Raw genomic sequence first — 18,859 nt, forward strand, 5'->3', positions numbered from 1 at the left:
CGCGGGCTGTCCCGCCTCCCCGGCGAGTTTGCGGCGCGTCTTTGTTTGCGGCCGCGGCTTTTGTGCTTGTTGACCGGGAAAGGGTGATGGGAGCGGGCCCTGCCCACTCCCCTCTGGCCGGGACGGGCGGGACCACACGTGTTTCGGACCCTCCTGGATGGGGGTAGGGGCCACTGTGCCCCTCCTCCGCCGGGGCAGTGAGGGCTGCAGGGAGGGGCTGCGGGCTGGGTCGGTGTTCCATGTGGTGGGAGAGTCCGCCCCAGTCAGTGGAGCAGCGACACCTCCCGAATGAGGGTGCGGAGGTGGGAAAGGCTTGCGTGGGGAGGGGGCCATAGGTCAAGGATGGGGAAGAGGCTGTGTCACATTCCCAGGCATCCCAGCCCCACCCAGCGCCCTCTCCCCAACGGTGAGCGCTTTCTCTTTTAGCTCTCAAACTGAGCAGATCCTTGGATCCCTCAGACCCCAGCCCCAGCTCAGGAACGGGGAGTGGAGAAAGACCCTCTTGGGAGGCCCCAAGGGCCTTGTCCAGGTGCTGAAAAGCGCTCTCCTGCCCTCTGGTGCTGGGGCCTGGCTTCTAGGCGCAGAGGAAGCTGGGGTGCCCTGGCTGCTGGAAGGACTTGAGGTTCTGCACACGAGGTGGGCTCCCTGGTTTCTGCTGGTCAGTAAGACCACGTGGGTCACCAGCTTTGGGCTGGGCAGTGGTCTCCAAGAAAACGGAAAAGGGGGATGTCTTCTGGCCATGCTTCAGGACAAAGGCAGGCACAGGTCACAGATTGCCACTTCTGCCCTTGGCACCCAGGCCACAGGTAGGCACTCATGGCAGAGATGCCCCCCCCTCCAGGGTGGGCAGCAGGAGCCAGAGCTGGGCCCAGGCCCCATGGGTTGCTGCAGGTTGAGAACCCCAGTTTCAGTCTGGGTCAGAGACCCTGGGACCATGGGCTGGGGGTGGTTAGCGCAGTTGCCTGCTGTGGGAATTTACCTTCTGAGGGCCACTTCTTGAGTCAGGAGAAGTTCAGTCTGAGGAGCTGTGCAATCGCCAAGGGAAGCATGGAGGTGGAGGGCAGGCCATCAGACTGAGCAGGCTGGGGATCAGGATGTGTCTCTGAAGTCCCACGCTGAACCAGCTCCGAGGCCTGTACGGCATCCAGCTCTGCATGGCAGTCCCTGTAAATATCCAAGTGACCTGTGCCTGCAAGCCTCTGGGCGGGTCTGGGTGACCACTTCCTGTTACCTGTGCTTACGCCAGCACTCTCCAAGTTTCTCCTTGGACTGAACTCCTCAGACTCTGTCTCTGTTTATTTATCATAAAGGCAGTGCTCTGCAGCCATGAGAGGCCTGTTAAAGAGAGTGGGTTACAGTGCCCCCGGGAAACAGATGAACAAACAGGGCACCAGCCCCTGCCCTCAAGGAGTCTCTGTTCTGGTGAAGCAAGTATGAACAGGGAATTCCAGGTGATGTGCAGAGTGCTAAGACAAGGCCAGCCACCCTCTGCTGGCTCTTCTCTGCTTTCCTTTTCTGAAAGCAAAAGAAGACAAGCCTCATGTGGGAAGAACTTCCCAGGGGTCCAGGGATCACTAGGCAAAATGCTGAATCTCCAGAATGCCTCAGTCCCACTCCCTTGCCTGAGGGTGGGTGGTCCTTTTACTGCAGAGACTGGAGAGAGGCAGAATGCCCTGGGAGAAAAGACTTCTCCAGCAGGCCTCTCTGCTGATAGTCCTGAAGTGGGTGGCCATCTTGCTGGGGTGGGGGGCACTGGAGCCGCTGCAGGTAGAGGTGTTGGGGGCTGCTCATGTGTTTCTCTCTCCCACCCCTCTGGCTGCCTCAGAAACAAGGTCCCAGGTTCACCCCTACCCCTGCCCCAGTGAGTTAATGTCTCCTTGAAATGGACACTGCCTGCCCTGGATGCAGGCCAGGGGGAATATAGGGCACTGGTGGAGGTTAACCCTTGTTCAACCACAGAGGAGCCAGGCCAGTCCTCTCCTTCCCTCGGGCGTGCCAAAAAGGGGAATGCCACTCCGTGTGGGTGGGAGAGTTCCCTGGTTGTCTCCCCCTTCGAGGACTGGCCCAGAGTGAGGCTTGTATCCAGATGTACGCTGCCTACTCCCCAGGGCACCAGGCTCTGTTTTCTGCAGGGGGACCTGGGGACAGCCACCTAACATCATGATAAAAGCACTGTGGAACCCTGGCATCCCAGCCGGGGTCCCTGGCCTCTCGTCCCCCTGGTACCAGCCGCCACGGAAACAGCTCGGCTTTCCTCAAGCACTCAGAAACTGGGTTTCCCTGGTCTTGGCTTGGCAGAGCTGCCTCTTCTTCACTCCAAGAAAGCCCCGCAGAGGCCCTCTGTGGGCAGGCTTGGCAGTGCAGCTGGCTGAGGAGGGGGTCAGCATGGCCACCTTCAGAGGAGGTTAATGGGCTTTTTCTAATTGTTCTGCTGGAGGCTGGAAGCAGGGAGTGGTAGGCAGATAGGAGGTGCCTGGTGAAGGGAAGGGGCACCCAGCAGTGCTGTGATGCCGGCGCGGTGCCCTGCTTGCCGCCATGCGTGTTCCCTGCCAGGTCAAGGGGGACAGGGTTGTAGGCCAGGGAATGTGCCAGTTCCCCCTTGCCTGGCATGGCCAGCTGGGCATGGCCCTGGTTCTGGAGTCACGAGATCTGGAGTCCCTGGGGTGGGAGCAGGGGGAAGGGTTAGCCTGTGCAGCTCCCGTGGGAGGGACATGTGTAGGCTGGGCTTGGGGAGCAGGATTCTGCCCCTGGCAACCAGAACCCTGAAGTGGGCAGACTGTGGTCCCAGAGAAACATTTTCCTTCTCCCTGGGGCGTTCTCCACCATGGGCTTGCTTCCTGCTTTCCCTGTTCACTCTTCTGACCTAGAGGCAGGGGAGATGGGTTGTGGGGCCCGGGATGGGCGGGGAGCACCTCAGACCCCTCCCTTTGCCTACAGTGGGCAGTCCTGGATATGAGGCATCACCACAGTTGGTAAGCTAGGAAGCTCAGGAGAGGGAGCCGCAAACCCCAGAAACCAAAAATCAATGTGTTCTGGGATGAGGGGTAGGGGCTGCACGGGCAGGATGGGAGGGGCGACATGGAGGGAGAAGTCCAGGGTGCAGCCCCCACAGCCCATGGCCTCCTATGCAGCTTGAGGACACATCCTGCCTGCCTCCCCTTGAATGAGCTCAGGCAGACCTGCCCCGCCCCCCACGTTGGGCAAGAGAGGTCAAGTAACGACCACACCAGACTCCTGCTTTCCTCCGGGTGGGCTGGGGAAGGGGCTAAGCAGGCATGGCCTTGAGCACAGGCTCTGCGTCCCTCACCTTCCTTGCAAGCACCATGTTTAGTCCATACATTAGGTGTATGCTTTTCATACTTCCCTTAACCAAAGGATTCTGCTCATGCTAAAGGAGTTTGGAAAGTACCCTGCTAGTGCACGTGGGTGTGAGGGGTGTTCCTGTGCAAATATGCTGGCAGCGCACACACTCGTTACACAGGAGTGGACTCCTGCAGGGCCAGAAGGCAGCTGGGCACGCGTGTGCTCGTACACTTAAGGGCACACGTGAGTACCTATGAGCGAATGGGTGTGTATTTGTATGGTACCTGTGTGTACTAGCGTGTGGTATGTGTGCCTGAGTGGAGGCCGGGGGGCTTTCTGCCCAGGGAGCCCCAGCTACGAAACTCCAAAGACCCCAGGTTTTGACACCAGCTGAGGCCTGCTGGGATAAGGAATCTCCATTCTCTTGGTGGGGAGGGCTGGGTGTTGGGTTTCATGGGAAACCTTTTCATTCCAGCAATTAAATAGCTAGAGGCCTCTGCTGAGGAGAAGCTGGAGGCCTCTGCTGAGGAGATTAATGAATTCTCCTACCTGGGTCCAGGGCAAGGTGCCACTTGCACTGCAGGTGGCACTCTGGGCTTGTGGGGACAGCTGCTCTGGGGCTTGGCTGAGTGCCTGGGGTTCTGCATGGGGTGCATGGGGTGCTGAGCCATCCAGGCCTCCCTGGGGAGGCGCGCTGGGGAGCACTCCTGAGGTGTGGGGCTGGGGAGGGGCACCATGTCTGCAAGGGAGTGCCATCCTGTCTCTGGGGCCTGGAGCTGAGGCACCTGAGTGGGAGGGAGGCAGCATCTGGAGCCCTGAGGCGAGGCAGGGACCCTGCCAGCTCCCTAGGGCCTTATTAGCTGCAGTGGCTGCGGCATGTGGGGCAGGGCTGGGAGGCCTGGATGGCTCAGCACAGCGCCATCGGGAGGCTCCAGACTTCCCCAGTCAGCTCGGGTCCTGTGGCCCTCTCCCACTCCCTCTGCAGGGCTCAAGACCCCACCCAGGTTGCAAGCCGGGGGGTCTAGCCCAACCAAGACAGGACAAGAGTAAACAGTGCTCCCCTTCTCTGTGGGGGGCCACAGCTCAGAGGCCAACAGGGGCCAGGCCCACTGGTTTTTTTGAGGCTCCCAGTACATTGAAAAATGAAGAAATGTCAGAACAAGGCTATAAAAATTATATAAATAATCTTAAATTATTTAAAATGTTTCATTTTTAACAAAGGAGTTCACGGTCATGCTTTAAAATATTTAACTGTTGATAGAAGATGCGTAATGAAAAGCGGTGCTCCTTGCTCCGCCTCTCCCACCTCCCCAGAGGTGACCACTTCAAACACTCCTGTCGTTTACCTCCCTAATTATAAACAATATAGTTCCCTCCCCTCCCCTCCTTTCACCTCCCCTCCCCTCCCTTCCTCCCTCCCTTCTCTCTCTCTTTCTCTCTCTCTCTTTCTTCTTCTTTTTTCTTTTTAATAAGATAGGTTCTCACTCTGTCACCCAGGCTGGAGTGCAGTAGTGTGATCATGGCTCAGTGCAGCTGCTGCCTCCCAGGCTCAGGTGATCCTCCCATCTCAGCCTCCCAAGGAGCTAGGACTACAGGTGCCACCATGCCCGGCTAATTTTTGTATTTTTTTGTAGAGGTGGGGTCTTGCCGTGTTGCTCAGGCTGGTCTCGAACTCCTGAGCTCAAGTGATCTACCTACCTTGGCCTTCCAAAGTGCTGGGATTACAGACCTGAGCCCCCTGTGCATAAACAATATACTTCTGCAATGATTTCTTGGTTAATTACCTTCCCCTCCTCGTGCCCCCTCAGCCTAGTACTCTATGCATTTGTCTAGCAAATATTTATGTGCCAAGTGCTGCCTGGGGAGTGGGGAACCAGCAGTGAACAAAGCAGACAGGGACCTGGCTGATGGGGCTTTGTTCAAGGTGCAGGAGGTGCTAAACAGGCACACTTGGTTGGGCAGTGGATAGAGGCATAGCAGCTGTCACCTCAGATGGGCTATCAGGGTGGGCTTTTCTAAGGAGGTGACATTTGAGCAGCAGCCTGAGTGAAGGGACAGAGAGAGCCTTGGGGCTCTCTGGAGGACCCTGGAGAATGTTCCAGGGAAGGTTGTTGGCGAAGGGTGGAGCAAATGAGTTCAAAGAGAAGTCTGGGGCCATTGGATTCCCTGCTAACTACGATGGGAAGCCACTGGAAGATTTTGAACTAAAGAGTGTCAGGACCTGAGTAACACTTCACAGGATGACTTTAGCTGCCATAGGTGAGGTGGACAATAGAGCTTGGGAACAAGGGGAGCAGCAAAAAGACAGTGAGGGGCTGCCAGTGAGAGATGGGGTGGCTACAGCCGCAAGGTGGTGGAAACTGGGAGGCTTCTAGGTCTGTTTCGAAGGCAGAGCCTACAAGTTTTCCTGATAGGTTAGATGTGGAGGGTGCGGGAAAAAGAGGAGATAAAGACAGTTTCAAAGTTGTTTTTTTTTTTTTTTTTCCACCTGAAAATGAAGTAAATTCAGGTGATGTTTACTGTTTACGGGGCAGGTGCAGCTGTCCAGGAATGCAGAAAACAAGGAAAAGTTAAGAAAATCACTTCCAGAATGAAGGCAAGAGAAAGGGCAGGAGACATCATGGAAAGCCAGGCTGTCCCATTTTGTTTCATGGATTCAGTGATCTTTTTATATTTTCCTGAGGATGTAAATTACTGTTTTCCCCCGAAGAGTTTTCTTTTATTCCCTGCATCGAGAGAATTTCCTCTGGGTTCTTAGCATCTAATTTGTATGTTTTGGTTTGTTTCACATGGGAAGCTTTCATCAAGTGTCCAGTTTCTCCTGGCTGTTGGATCATATTTAAGAATGGGGCTGTGGAGTTCAGGGATGTGTGGGTGCTACTGTAAGGTGATCAGGTGGCAGGCTGGCCTGTTCATTGTAGGGTCACCAGATGTTTGTATTCTGAGGTCTTTGGGACAACTTCTTGCTTGGGTGGGTAGGGTGGTGGTGGTGTGACCTGGCTGCCAGTAGTTCAGGACCCAGGCAGGGAAGGGGCTGCGGTTTCACGGGTCACTGGCTTTCAGCACCATACCTCATCCTCTGCTGTGACCAATGCCCCTGAGTCCAGAGCATCTCATGCCCAATTTCTGCAGAGAATAAACCCCTGGTGTCCTGTGGTGAGGAAGGGGTTAATGAGGCTGGAAAGGGAACGAGGGGGCTCTGAATTGTAACCAGCCTCCCTGCACTCAGCTCTAGCCTCACCTCCACTTCTGCCTTCCCCACTGCCTGCGGGTCCTACCTACACCTTTCAGGGGGGCCTGGGGGGTTATCTGGCTTGCTCTTTACACGGACGTTTCCCTCTGTGGCTGCTTTAGTTTCGGCTTCCTCTGCTCCCCTAAGTCAGTTGGTGAGGCCCTAGCCACTTTCCATGTTCTTAAGTGTGTTGAAGTTTCCCATCTGCTGGCATCTCTTTATTCTTGTGGGTTTTAAATATTTTATTGACTTTTTTTTGTTTTGAGACAGGGTCTGGCTTTGTTGCCTGGGCTGGAGTGCAGTGGCATGATCTCTGCTCACTGCAACCTTCGGCTCCCTGGCTGGAGGGATCCTCCCACCTCAGCCTCCCAGTAGCTGGGACTATAGGCATGCACCACCACGCCTGGCTAATTTTAGTATTTTTTTGTAGAACGGAGTTTCACCACATTGCCCACGCTGGTTTCAAACTCCTGGGCTCAAGTGATCTGCCCACTTCGGCCTCCCAAAGATTACAGCATGAGCCACTGTGCCCAGCCTGACATTCTCTTTTTTTTTTTTTGAGACAGAGTCTCTCTCTGTCGCCCTGTCTGGAGTGCAGTGGTGCGATCTCTGCTCACTGCAACCTCCACCTCCGAGGTTCAAGCAATCCATGTGCCTCAGTATCCCTAGTAGCTGGGATTACAGGAATCCCCCACCACACCCAGCTAATTTTTGCATTTTTAGTAGAAATGGAGTTTCACCCTATTGCCCACGCTGGTTTCAAACTCCTGGGCTCAAGTGATCTGCCCACTTCGGCCTCCCAAAGATTACAGCATGAGCCACTGTGCCCAGCCTGACATTCTCTTTTTTTTTTTTGAGACAGAGTCTCTCTCTGTCGCCCTGTCTGGAGTGCAGTGGTGCGATCTCTGCTCACTGCAACCTCCACCTCCGAGGTTCAAGCAATCCATGTGCCTCAGCCTCCCAAAGTATTGGGATTACAGGCGTGAGCCACTGTGCCTGTCTCCTGACATTCTTATACATTTAACATTTTTTGGCACTCTTCAATCCTTTGTGCAGATTCAGGTTTCCATCTGGGATCATTTTCTTTCCACCTGAAGAACTCCCTTTAACATTTTCTGCACATCTGGCAATACATTCTTTTAGTATTTGTTTGTCTGCCAACATATTTATTTCTTCTTCAGTTTTGAAGAATATTTTCACTGGGTATAGAATTCTAGGTCAATACCAGTCAGACTGGATTAGAGGGAAAAAAAAATTCTAGGTTGAAAGTTTTTGTTTTTGTTCTTTCCCCCAGCACTTTAAAGATTTCATTATATTGTTTCTTGGCTTGCATAGTTTCTGATATGAAGAATGTAATATTTCCTGTATTTGTTCTTCCATACATAATAGACCTCATTTCTTTGAATGCTTTTAGGATTTTCTTTTTACCACTAGTTTTCAGCATTTGATTATGATGGACCTTGGTGTAGTTTACTTCGTGTTTGTCTTACTTGGGGTTCATTGAGTTTCTTGGTTCTGTGGCTCTATCTTGGTATTAGTTTCCACAACAAATTACTATAAACTAGGTGAGTTAAAACAACAAATATTTGGCCAGGTGAAGTGGCTCACAGCTGTAATCCCAGCACTTTGGGAGGCCGAGGCGGGCGGCTCATGAGGTCAGGAGATCGAGACCATCCTGGCTAACACGGTGAAACCCCGTCTCTACTAAAAATACAAAAAATTAGCCAGGCATGGTGGCGGGTGCCTGTAGTCCCAGCTACTGGGGAGACTGAGGCAGGAGAATGGTGTGAACCCAGGAGGCGGAGCTTGCAGTGAGCCGAGATCACGCCACTGCACTCCAGCCTGGGTGACAGAGTGAGACTCCATCTAAAAAAAAAAAAAAAAAATTCTCTCACAGTTCGGGAGACGTAAGTACAAATTTGAGATGTTGACAGGGTGGCAGTCCCTCCAAAGGCTCTAGGGAAGAGTCCTGCCTTGCCTCTTTCAGATTCTGGTGACTAGGCCACAACCCTCTTGGCTTGTGGCTGCAGAACTCTAGTCTCTGCCTGCATCTTCACATGGCCTTCTCACCTCTCTGAGTGTTTTAGAAAGACACTTGTCATTGGATTTAGGGCCCCCTGGGTGATCCAGGATTATCTCGTCTTGAGATCCTTAATTATGTCTGCAAAGACCCTTTTTTCATATAAGGTCCCATTCATAGGCTCTGAGGGTCAGCATGTGATGTGGACATGTCTTAGGAGGGGCACCATTCTTCAACCCACCATAGTAGTTTTTATCACATTTAGAAAAATTTTGGACATTCTTTCTTTCTTTCTTATTTATTTATTTATTTATTTATTTTGAGATGGAGTCTCCCTCTGTCACCCAAGCTGGAGCGCAGTGGCACGATCTCGGCTCATTGCAACCTCCCCTTCCCAGGTTCAAACGATTCTCCTGCCTCAGCCTCCAAGTAGCTGGGACTACAGGTGCCTACCATTACGCCTGGCTAATTTTTATATTTTCAGTAGAAACGGGGTTTCATCATATTGGCCAGGCTGGTGTTGAAGTGACCTTGTGATCCATCCACCTTGGCCTCCCAAAGTGCTGGGATTACAGACATGAGCCACCATACCAGGTCTGTTTCTCTAAATTTGTCTTATTTGTCCTACTTCTTTATTCCATCCTTTGGGATTCCAATACATGTATGTTAGAGTGCTTGATAATGTCTTACCGATTATGAGGCTCCATAGAGACAGGGTCTTGCTCTATTGCCCAGGCTGGAATGCAGTGGTGTGATCATAGCTCACTGCAGCCTCAAACTCCTGGTCTCAAGGGATCCTCCTGCCGCAGCCCCAGAGGAGCTGGGACTACAGCTGCTTGCCACCATGCTCAGCTAATTTAAAAGTGGGGTTTTTTTTCTGTAGAGACAGGGTCTCGCTATATTGCCCAGGCTGGTCTTAAACTCCTGAACTCAAGCCAACCTCCCGCCTTGGCCTCCCCAAAAGTGCTGGGACTATAAAAGCCCAGGCAACTTTATTTTTCAGTACTATTTTTCTCCTCAGTTTGGAAAGTTCTATTGCTGTCTTCAAATTCACTGATTTTTTTTTTTTTTTTTTTTTGAGACGGAGTCTCGCTCTGTCGCCCAGGCTGGAGTGCAGTGGCGCGATCTCGGCTCACTGAAAGCTCCACCTCCCTGGTTCACGCCATTCTCCCGCCTCAGCCTCCGAGTAGCTGGGACTACAGGCGCCCGCCACCACGCCCGGCTAGTTTTTTGTATTTTTACCATGTTAGCCAGGATGGTCTCCATCTCCTGACCTCGTGATCCACCCGCCTCGGCCTCCCAAAGTGCTGGGATTACAGGCTTGAGCCACCGCGCCCGCCCAAATTCACTGATTTTTAAAATTGTGCAGTATCTAATCTGCTGTTATTTTCATTCAGTGAATTTTTCATTTCAGTTACTGTACTTGTCATCTTTAGATGGTCCACTGGCTTCTTTTTTATACCTCTCATTCCTCTCCTCATGAACATCTTTTTCATGTTTTTCTTTAAATTCTTGAGTATATTGAGCCGTCTATCATCTTTATCACTTCTGGGTCTTGTTTCTATGAAGTTATTTTTCTCCTGATTATAGATTATATTTTCTTCTTCTTCTTTTAGCAGCGGCGCCATCTTGGCTCACTGCAAGCTTCACCTCCCGGGTTCACGCCATTCTCCTGCCTCAGCCTCCCGAGTAGCTGGGACTACAGGTGCCCACCACCACGCCCAGTTAATTTTTTGTATTTTTAGTAGAGACGGTGTTTTACCGTGTTAGCCAGGATAGTCTCGATCTCCTGACCTCATGATCCGCCTGCCTTGGCCTCCTGAAGTGCTGGGATTACAGGCATGAGCCACTGTGCCTGGCTGTATCTAGTAATTTTTAACTGAATGTTGGACATTGTAAATATGATGTTAAGCATCTGGATTTGTTATTGTCTTTTAAAGAGTGTTGGGCTTTGTTCAGGCAGACTAGGTAAATTACTTGCAAATCAGCTTGACCTTTTTGAGGCTTTTTTTTTTTTTTTTTTTAGACAGAGTCTTCCTCTGTCACCCAGGCTTGAGTGCAGTGGCCCAATCTCAGCTCATTGCAGCCTCAACCTCCTGGGCTTAAGGGATCCTCCTGCCTCAGTCACTGAGTAGCTGAGGCTACTGGCACATGCTACCACACCTGGCTAATTTTTTGTATTTTTTTGTAGACACGGGGTTTTGCTGTGTTGCCCAGGTTGGTCTTGAACTCCTAGGCTCAAGTGATCTGCCTGCCTCAGCCTCCCAAAGTGCTGGGATTAGAGGCATGAGCCACCATGCCTGGCCTTCGATGCTAATTTTTCTTTTCTTTTTCTTTTTTTTTTTTTTTTGAGATGAAATCTTGCTCTGTCACCAAGGCCAGAGTGCAGTGGTGCAATCTCAGCTCACTGCAACCTCCGCCTCCTGGGTTCAAGTGATTCTCGTGCCTCTGCCTCCTGAGTAGCTGGGATTACAGGCACCCATCACCACACCTGGCTAATTTTTTGTATTTTTAGTAGAGATGGGGTTTCGCCATTTGGGCCAGGCTGGTCTTGAACTCCTGACCCCACGTGAGCTGCCCGCCTCTGCCTCCCAAAGTGCTGGGATTACAGGCATGAGCCACTGCACCCAGCCTGAGGCTAATTTTTAACTTGTTAGGGTGGGTCTAGGTGAGCCTTTTCTCTAGGGATAGTTTAGCTCTACTACTAAGGCATAACCCTTCTGGGGTCTGATTAAATATACTTCTGCATTCTAGGAGGCTGGAGCTTGATTATCTCCCTGCCGTTGGTGAGCTCTGATAATTTACCATTTTATTGCTCCTTTTTGCATGGTATTACTGAGTTTCACTATACATATGTGTAATTTAGTATCCAGCAAAACTCGAAGAGACCCCTGTGCGGATTTCTGGAATTTTTTGAGTAGTTTACTCCTTTCCAGAACTGTGCTCTGCTGCAACTTTTAGTACTTTGGCTTCCCTGAACTCCTGTCTCCATCTTCTCAACCCAGGAAGAGCACCATGCTCTGCTCGGGCTTCCCCTCCTTGAATTACAGTCTGGAATGTTCCTCCAGGCAGAAATCCAGGGATGTTACAGAGCTCAGCTTTTTCATTTTCCTTATTTCAAGGATCACAGTTCTGGATTTCTAAAAACTGTTATTTCTCTTTACATATATTTTCTATATATATATAGAGAGAGTGTGTGTGTGTGTGTGTGTGTGTGTGTGTGTATTTGAGACAGGGTCTCACTCTGTTACCCAGCCTGGAGTGCAGAGGTGTGATGATACCTCACTGCAACCTCAACCTCCCAAGCTTAAGCGATCCTCCCACCGAGTAGCTCCGAGTAGCTGAAACTACAGGCACAGGCCATCATACCCGGCTAATTGATTTGTGTTTTTTGTAGAGATGGGGTTTTGCCATGTTGCCCAGGCTGATCTCTAACTCCTGTGCTCAAGCAATCCTCCAACCTTTGCCTCCCACAGTGTTGGGATTACAGGGGTGAGCCACTGTGTCCGGCCTTCATATATTTTGCAGCAATAATTTTCTCATTGTTTATGGTGGGAGAGTAATTTCATTTATTATGATAGAAGTTGAAGCCTTTTTATTGGCATTCTAATCAAGTTTTGAGGAGGAGAGGAGGGAGTTACATGCATGTGGTCAGTACACTATTCTTTTTTTTGGAGACGGAGTTATGCTCTTGTCACCCAGGCTGGAGTGCAATGGCATGATCTCGGCTCACTGCAACCTCCGCCTCCCGGGTTCAAGCGATTCTCCTGCCTCAGCCTCCTGAGTAGCTGGGATTACAGGCACCATGCCTGGCTAATTTTGTATTTTTAGTAGAGATGGAGTATCTCCATGTTGGTCAGGCTGGTCTCGAACTCCCGACCTCAGGTGATCCGCTCGCCTCAGCCTCCCAAAGTGCTGGGATTATAGACGTGAGCCACCGTGTCTGGCCTGTCAGTTCACTGTTCTTAACTAGAAGTCCTAGACTCTTGAAATATACTTAAATACTTACGTTTAAGGCCGGGCGCGGTGGCTCACGCCTGTAATCTCAACACTTTGGGAGGCCAAGGCAGGCGAATCATTTGAGGTCAGGAGTTGGAGACCAGCCTTGGCAACATATCAAAACCCCGTCTCTACTAAAAATACAAAAATTAACCTGGCATAGTGGCGCCCACCTGTAATCCCAGCTACTAGGAAGGCTGAGGCATGAGAACCGCTTGAACCTGGGAGGTGGAAGTTGCAGTGAGCCAAGATCGCTCACCACTGTACTCTAGCCTGGGTGACACAGTGAGACTCTGTCTCAAAAAACAAACAAACAAACAAAACTTATGTTTAACAAACATGCTTTCTAAGCCAGGTGCAGAAGCCTGTAATCCCAGCTGCTTGGGAGGCTGAAACACGAGGATTGCTCAAGCCTAAGAGTTTGAGACTGGCCTGGGCGACATAGTGAGACCCTGTCTCAATTTAAAAAAAAAAAAAAGAAGAAGATTTTGTCTGGGCGCTGTGGCTCACACCTGTAATCCCAGCACTTTGGGAGCCTGAGCCAGGTGGATCACCTGAGGTCAGGAGTTCAAGACTAGCCTGGCCAACATGGTGAAAACCCATCTCTACTAAAAATACAAAATATTAGCCAGACATGGTGGCGAATGTCTGTAATCCCAGCTACTCGGGAGGTTGAAGCAGGAGAATCGCTTGAACCCAGGAGACAGAGGTTGCAGTGAGCGGAGATCGCGCCATTGTACTCCAGCCTTGCCAGCAGAGTGAGACTCCGTCTCAAAAAACACACACACACACACACACACACACACAAAACAACAAAACAAAGCTTTTAACACTTTTATCACACAACAAAAATCTCATGCAATGTAATCATGTTATTCACAAAACTATAGGATTTGTACAAATTTTAATGCATAGTGTCCCACATGCACATGACCTGGTTGTGAAATTGTATGAATACCGTGGACTTGTTATTTCATTCCTATTACTCTAACTGTTTGCTAAACCTCACTCGATAATGTCAGCGATCTAAATTGGTAGCCCTTCCTGAAGGTGGTTTGGGACCCCTAGGGTAGGTCTGGTCCCAGGTGAGCTCCTTGGCCAACAGCCTCTTTGCCACCCCACTTCAGTCCCAGGCTTATTCTTGGCAGGCAGGCCACTGGGCCTTGGAGGAGAGGACCCAACCAGGGGCCCTTGGTGGACAGGAAGGGAGGGAAGGCCCTCCGCCTTCCAGAGTTACTTTCTGTCCTGTCTTCTAAGCCCCTTTGCATCCACCTGACCCCAGCTCATAGTGTCTGTCTTTCCGTTGCCTTGTGAGGTTGGCGAGGCAGAGCAGCTCCAGCAGGGGTTGGGGGTTGCTGTCTGTTCCAGGGCTGTCGGGCTCCGGAGGGCTGTCTCCGAAGTGACTGGGGCTATATCTTCCACTCCCTCCTCCTCCAGGTGGACATCGAGCAGCTGGATCCCCGCGGCCGGACTCCCCTGCACCTGGCCACCACGCTGGGGCACCTTGAGTGTGCCCGTGTGCTCCTGGCGCACGGCGCAGACGTGGGCAGGGAGAATCGCAGCGGCTGGACAGGTGTGCAGCCCTGCTCACCCCAGCCCCACAGCCAGGGCCTCCCCATCATCATAGACCTATGGTTGGCTGAAGGATCCTGCCCTGTGACCTTGCCTCCCCCTCCCCCAGTGCTCCAGGAGGCTGTGAGTACGCGGGATCTGGAGCTGGTGCAGCTGGTGCTGCGGTACCGGGACTACCAGCGGGTGGTGAAGCGGCTGGCGGGCATCCCCGTGCTCCTGGAGAAGCTGCGCAAGGTGAGGCCCAGCCTCTCAGCCTCCATGGGAGCCCTTGAGCCCTTCTCCAGTGCAGACTTAGCCTCTCTCCCCTTCGTCCTCCAGGCCCAGGACTTCTACGTGGAGATGAAATGGGAGTTCACTAGCTGGGGTAAGCGGGCTGCAGCAGGTCGCTTCTGGGCTCTCTCGCACTTTAGGTCCTGCACTTGCTCCCTTGCCTGGAATGTGTTCTCATAGCTCTTCCAGTGGCTCCCTCCATCCCTTAGCTCAGCTCAGGGCCACCGCCTCAGCTAGGCCTTTCCAGATTGCCCCAGATACTGTCTTGATTCCATTATTATTCCCTTCACTGTGTCATGATTTGCTTACGGTATTCATGACCTGCCGTTCCTTGCTAGAAGGTAAGCTCTGAGAGGGCAGGAGTCCTGTCTTTTTCACCGTTGTATTCCCAGTGGCTGGAACACTCAGTAGGTGTTTCATAAATATTTGTTGAAAGAATGGATGAAAGAGTGAGTGAATGAATTAATAAATGGTGGACACTAGGGACTTAGTGGTGACAGAAACACGCCCGTCCCGACCTCAGGTTGCTCTTCTGCGTGAGTATGGTTAACATTGGCCAGGGAGGGGGTTTCGGAGGAGAGGCTGCTCTCTCATCAGTCCCCTCCCCCATTCCTGGCCACACGGATCCCAAACCCCATGCCCTGAGCTGGCCCAGGCTGGGTAGGCCAGACTAGTCAAAGCCACCTCCAACCTCCACTTCCACCAGTGCCCCTGGTGTCCAAGATCTGCCCTAGTGACACCTACAAAGTGTGGAAGAGCGGCCAGAACCTGAGGGTAGACACCACGCTCCTGGGCTTTGACCACATGACCTGGCAGCGAGGGAACCGCAGCTTTGTCTTCAGGGGCCAAGGTCAGGCAGGCAGGAGGTGGGGCGGGGTGGGGACAATGGGAAGCAGCCCCAGGCCACCCCTGAACCCCCTGTGCTGTTCCGTGGCTGGCAGACACAAGCGCTGTGGTCATGGAAATTGACCACGACCGCCGGGTGGTGTACACAGAGACTCTGGCATTGGCTGGGCAGGACCGGGAGCTGCTACTGGCTGCTGCTCAGCCCACTGAGGAACAGGTGCTGAGCCGGCTCACCGCGCCTGTCGTCACCACGCAGCTTGACACCAAGAATATCTCCTTTGAGAGGTGGGTGGGCATGGCCTTGGTCAACCTTGAGCCAGCCCGGTGGGGTGCCTGCCTCAGCTGGACCACTCTGCTTCCCCAGGAACAAGACTGGCATTCTGGGCTGGCGCAGTGAAAAGACGGAGATGGTGAATGGGTATGAAGCTAAGGTGAGGCTGCAGCTCCCAGCTGCCAGCCCAGCTGCACTCTTGTTTGCAGCAAGCTGTGCAGGGGATTCTGGCCTCCCTTCCCCAGCCCTGGAGGTGCAGAAGCAATGCAGCGTGGTCAAGCACTTATATTTGGGTTCAAGGCACTGCTCTGGTATTTTATATGGATGTGTGGATGTATACACAGGGCATGTGCACATGCACACACACACTTAATCCTCACAACCCATTCTGGTAGGTGCTGTTCTATTAGTATTCCCATTTTATGCATGTTTATTGAGTCCTTTCCTTGGCATCCCATTTAGTCTTCACAACAATCCCAAGAAATAGGGATGATTGGTCCATTTTATGATGAGGAAATACAGGCTTAGAGTGGTTCTGTGACCTGTACAAGGTCACACAGCTGTTAAGTGGCAGAGCTGGGGTGCAGATCCTGGCTGGCCTGATCCTAGAGTCAGGCCTTTATCCCTAAAAATCTTCCTGGCCAGGCATGGTGGCTCACGCCTGTAATCCCAGCGCTTTGGGAGGTCAAGGTGAGTGGATCACCTGAGGTCAGGAGTTTGAGACCAGCCTGGCTAACATGGTGAAACCCCGTGTCTACTAAAAATACAAAAATTAGCCGGGTGTGGTGGCGCATGCCTGTAATCCCAGCTACACGGGAGGCTGAGGCAGGAGAATCACTTGAACCTGGGAGGCGGAGGTTGCAGTGAGCAGAGATCGCACCACAGCACTCCAGCCTGGGCAACAGAGAGAGACTCCATCTGAAAAAAAAACAAACAAAAAAACCCCCAAAAGGCTCTGCCTGTTACTCTGGGACCCCTATGTTGCCCATGACATGAAAGCAGGACCTAACAAATGCCCTGGGTTTTGTGTGTGGTATCTCCTCTGAAAGCCTCCCCTGCTTCTGTAGGCTGGGAAGGCCTCTGTGCTACCCCCACCAGTGCATGGACCATGCTGTTGTAACTCCATTTTATTGTCTCCTTATAGAGATTGTAAGTCTCAGGAGGCCAGGGATCATGTCTGACTTGTTTACTGTATCCCTGATGCCTACCTCAATGCCTGGCACAGAAAGGCTCCTCAAAAAATGTTTGTTGAATGAATAAGTGAATGAATGAATGAATGAATGAATGAAAAAATGACCTCATATATTTACTTATCCAAAAGCCTGGAGCAGAGTCTCTCCAGGACCCTTTGCTACAGGGAGTGATCCCAATGCCCTTGAGGGTAAGACACAGGGTAAGACCAGAACTGCCTATGAGCCCTTTCTTTATCTGTCCCCAGGTGTATGGAGCATCCAACGTGGAGCTCATCACCCGGACACGGACAGAGCATCTTTCAGAACAGCACAAGGGCAAGGTCAAAGGTAATGAGGCAGAGGTGGATGGGGAGAGGTATTGCAGGATTGCGGGAACCAGCTCCCACTTCAATGCTTCCATCAGTATTCCCACAGGCATCCTAGCAAGAGCCTGGATGCTTTATTCAGGCCAATAGATTTTAATTCAGGTGCCAAGCCCTAATGATGGATAGTGGCTTCCTAGAGTACTAAGAAGATTCTAAGGACTCATCTGGGTTCAGTGGAGAGGCATGCTGCAAGTGATTACTAATGTCGGTGTTGAATTTGGGAGGGGAGAGAAATGCCATGTATGCCATTTATTGGCCATTCTAGTCCAGTGGGACATATCCTAGTTAGAAAGTCAGGGGACCTTGCCATAGATTCTGTATGCCCACTGATGCCACACCTGATTCTGTGGGTACCAGATACTGTGTCCGAAGTGAAAAAGCATAATTTCTACCTCACAGGGGAACAACATGAAGTCATACCTATGAAAGTGCCTGAAGCAGAGCACACACACACACATGCACACCCTACAATGCCTACTGGGGAAGGCGTTTTACTGTCCAGGGTCACCGAGCTGGAGAGGAGCACTTTTGGAAGTTGCTTCTGAGCCCTGGGCCTACTTTTTACTGTTTTAAGCTGTGCTCACAGAGGCCCTGGCCCCTGGCCCTTGGAGCCCTCAGTCCTCTTCAGGTGAAGGTGCCTGAATATGTGGTTGGGTGAGCAGGCCCCACCCCAGGAAGCAGCCTCTTTCCTAGGTCTTGGGTGCTGTCACCTCTGATGAGGTGCCCAGGTGTGTGTGGAGCTACAGTGTCCTCTGAGATGCCACATTTCTTGTAGGCTGTAAGACGCCTTTGCAGTCCTTCCTGGGAATCGCTGAGCAGCACGGGGGCCCCCAAAATGGGGTGAGTGTGTGTAGGGGTACCCATAAGTGGAGGGGTGTGGATGTGGCTCAGGAGGCGGCTTGGGAGGCTTAGCATGGCCCATGTGGACCTCCTTTCCACAATGCCCAAGGCCATGTCCGTGCCACACTGGCAGAGGGGACAGCTCGGGGGCCCTGTGATGGCAAATGAGCTGGCCTGGCATCAGGAACTGAGGGGAGCTCCTGGGCCCCTCCCCATGTGGTACAGACCCTGATTACTCAGACTCTGAGCCAAGCCAACCCCACTGCCATCACTGCAGAAGAATACTTCAACCCCAACTTTGAGCTGGGCAACCGTGATATGGGCCGCCCCATGGAACTGACCACCAAGACACAGAAGTGAGGCCCCTGCCGGTGCTGGGAGGGTGGGGGACTGGGGCTCCAGGAGATGCTGGGAGGCCATGGCTTCCTGCAGTGTCCCTCACCCCTTGGGATCTGGTGGGGGCAGGTTCAAGGCCAAGCTGTGGCTGTGTGAGGAGCATCCCCTGTCCCTGTGTGAGCAGGTGGCCCCCATCATTGATCTCATGGCCGTCAGCAATGCGCTTTTTGCCAAGCTCCGGGACTTCATCACCCTGCGCCTGCCTCCTGGCTTCCCGGTCAAGATTGGTAAGACTGCACCGCCATTTCTCCTGAGCCCGTGGCGGGCGGGCCAGGGTTTAGAGGAGGTTGGGGCGGGGCGGGGCGGGGCGGGGCTGAGGCTGAGGTGTGAGGGGTTGGGTGGTGGTGCCTGATGGTTTCCTCATCCTCAGAAATCCCCATCTTCCACATCCTCAACGCACGCATCACTTTCGGGAACCTCAACGGCTGTGACGAGCCGGTGCCATCGGTGCGAGGCAGCCCCAGCAGCGAGACGCCTTCCCCAGGCAGCGACTCCTCCAGCGTCAGCAGCTCCAGCTCCACGAGTGAGGCCCCCTCCCCGCGAGAACGCCTG

The 18,859-nt window shown here is 52.4% G+C and overlaps 1 protein-coding gene across 1 annotated transcript in view; it reads left to right on the top strand.

Moving 5' to 3' along the window:
* The window catches only part of ANKRD13B (ankyrin repeat domain 13B), a 25,067-nt gene that overhangs the window by 4,033 nt on the left and 2,175 nt on the right, over positions 1-18,859 (top strand). Inside the window, exons 2-12 of the mRNA XM_011990368.1 lie at positions 13,992-14,127; positions 14,236-14,360; positions 14,445-14,490; positions 15,103-15,246; positions 15,338-15,527; positions 15,607-15,673; positions 16,952-17,033; positions 17,847-17,911; positions 18,137-18,267; positions 18,377-18,534; positions 18,678-18,830. Coding sequence (XP_011845758.1) covers positions 14,466-14,490; positions 15,103-15,246; positions 15,338-15,527; positions 15,607-15,673; positions 16,952-17,033; positions 17,847-17,911; positions 18,137-18,267; positions 18,377-18,534; positions 18,678-18,830 — 1,015 coding nt within the window. The 5' untranslated portion in view covers positions 13,992-14,127; positions 14,236-14,360; positions 14,445-14,465. The remainder of the gene's footprint in view (positions 1-13,991; positions 14,128-14,235; positions 14,361-14,444; positions 14,491-15,102; positions 15,247-15,337; positions 15,528-15,606; positions 15,674-16,951; positions 17,034-17,846; positions 17,912-18,136; positions 18,268-18,376; positions 18,535-18,677; positions 18,831-18,859) is intronic.

This window comes from Mandrillus leucophaeus, unplaced genomic scaffold (assembly GCF_000951045.1).
Source record: "Mandrillus leucophaeus isolate KB7577 unplaced genomic scaffold, Mleu.le_1.0 Scaffold379, whole genome shotgun sequence".
NCBI classification, from domain to species: domain Eukaryota; kingdom Metazoa; phylum Chordata; class Mammalia; order Primates; family Cercopithecidae; genus Mandrillus; species Mandrillus leucophaeus.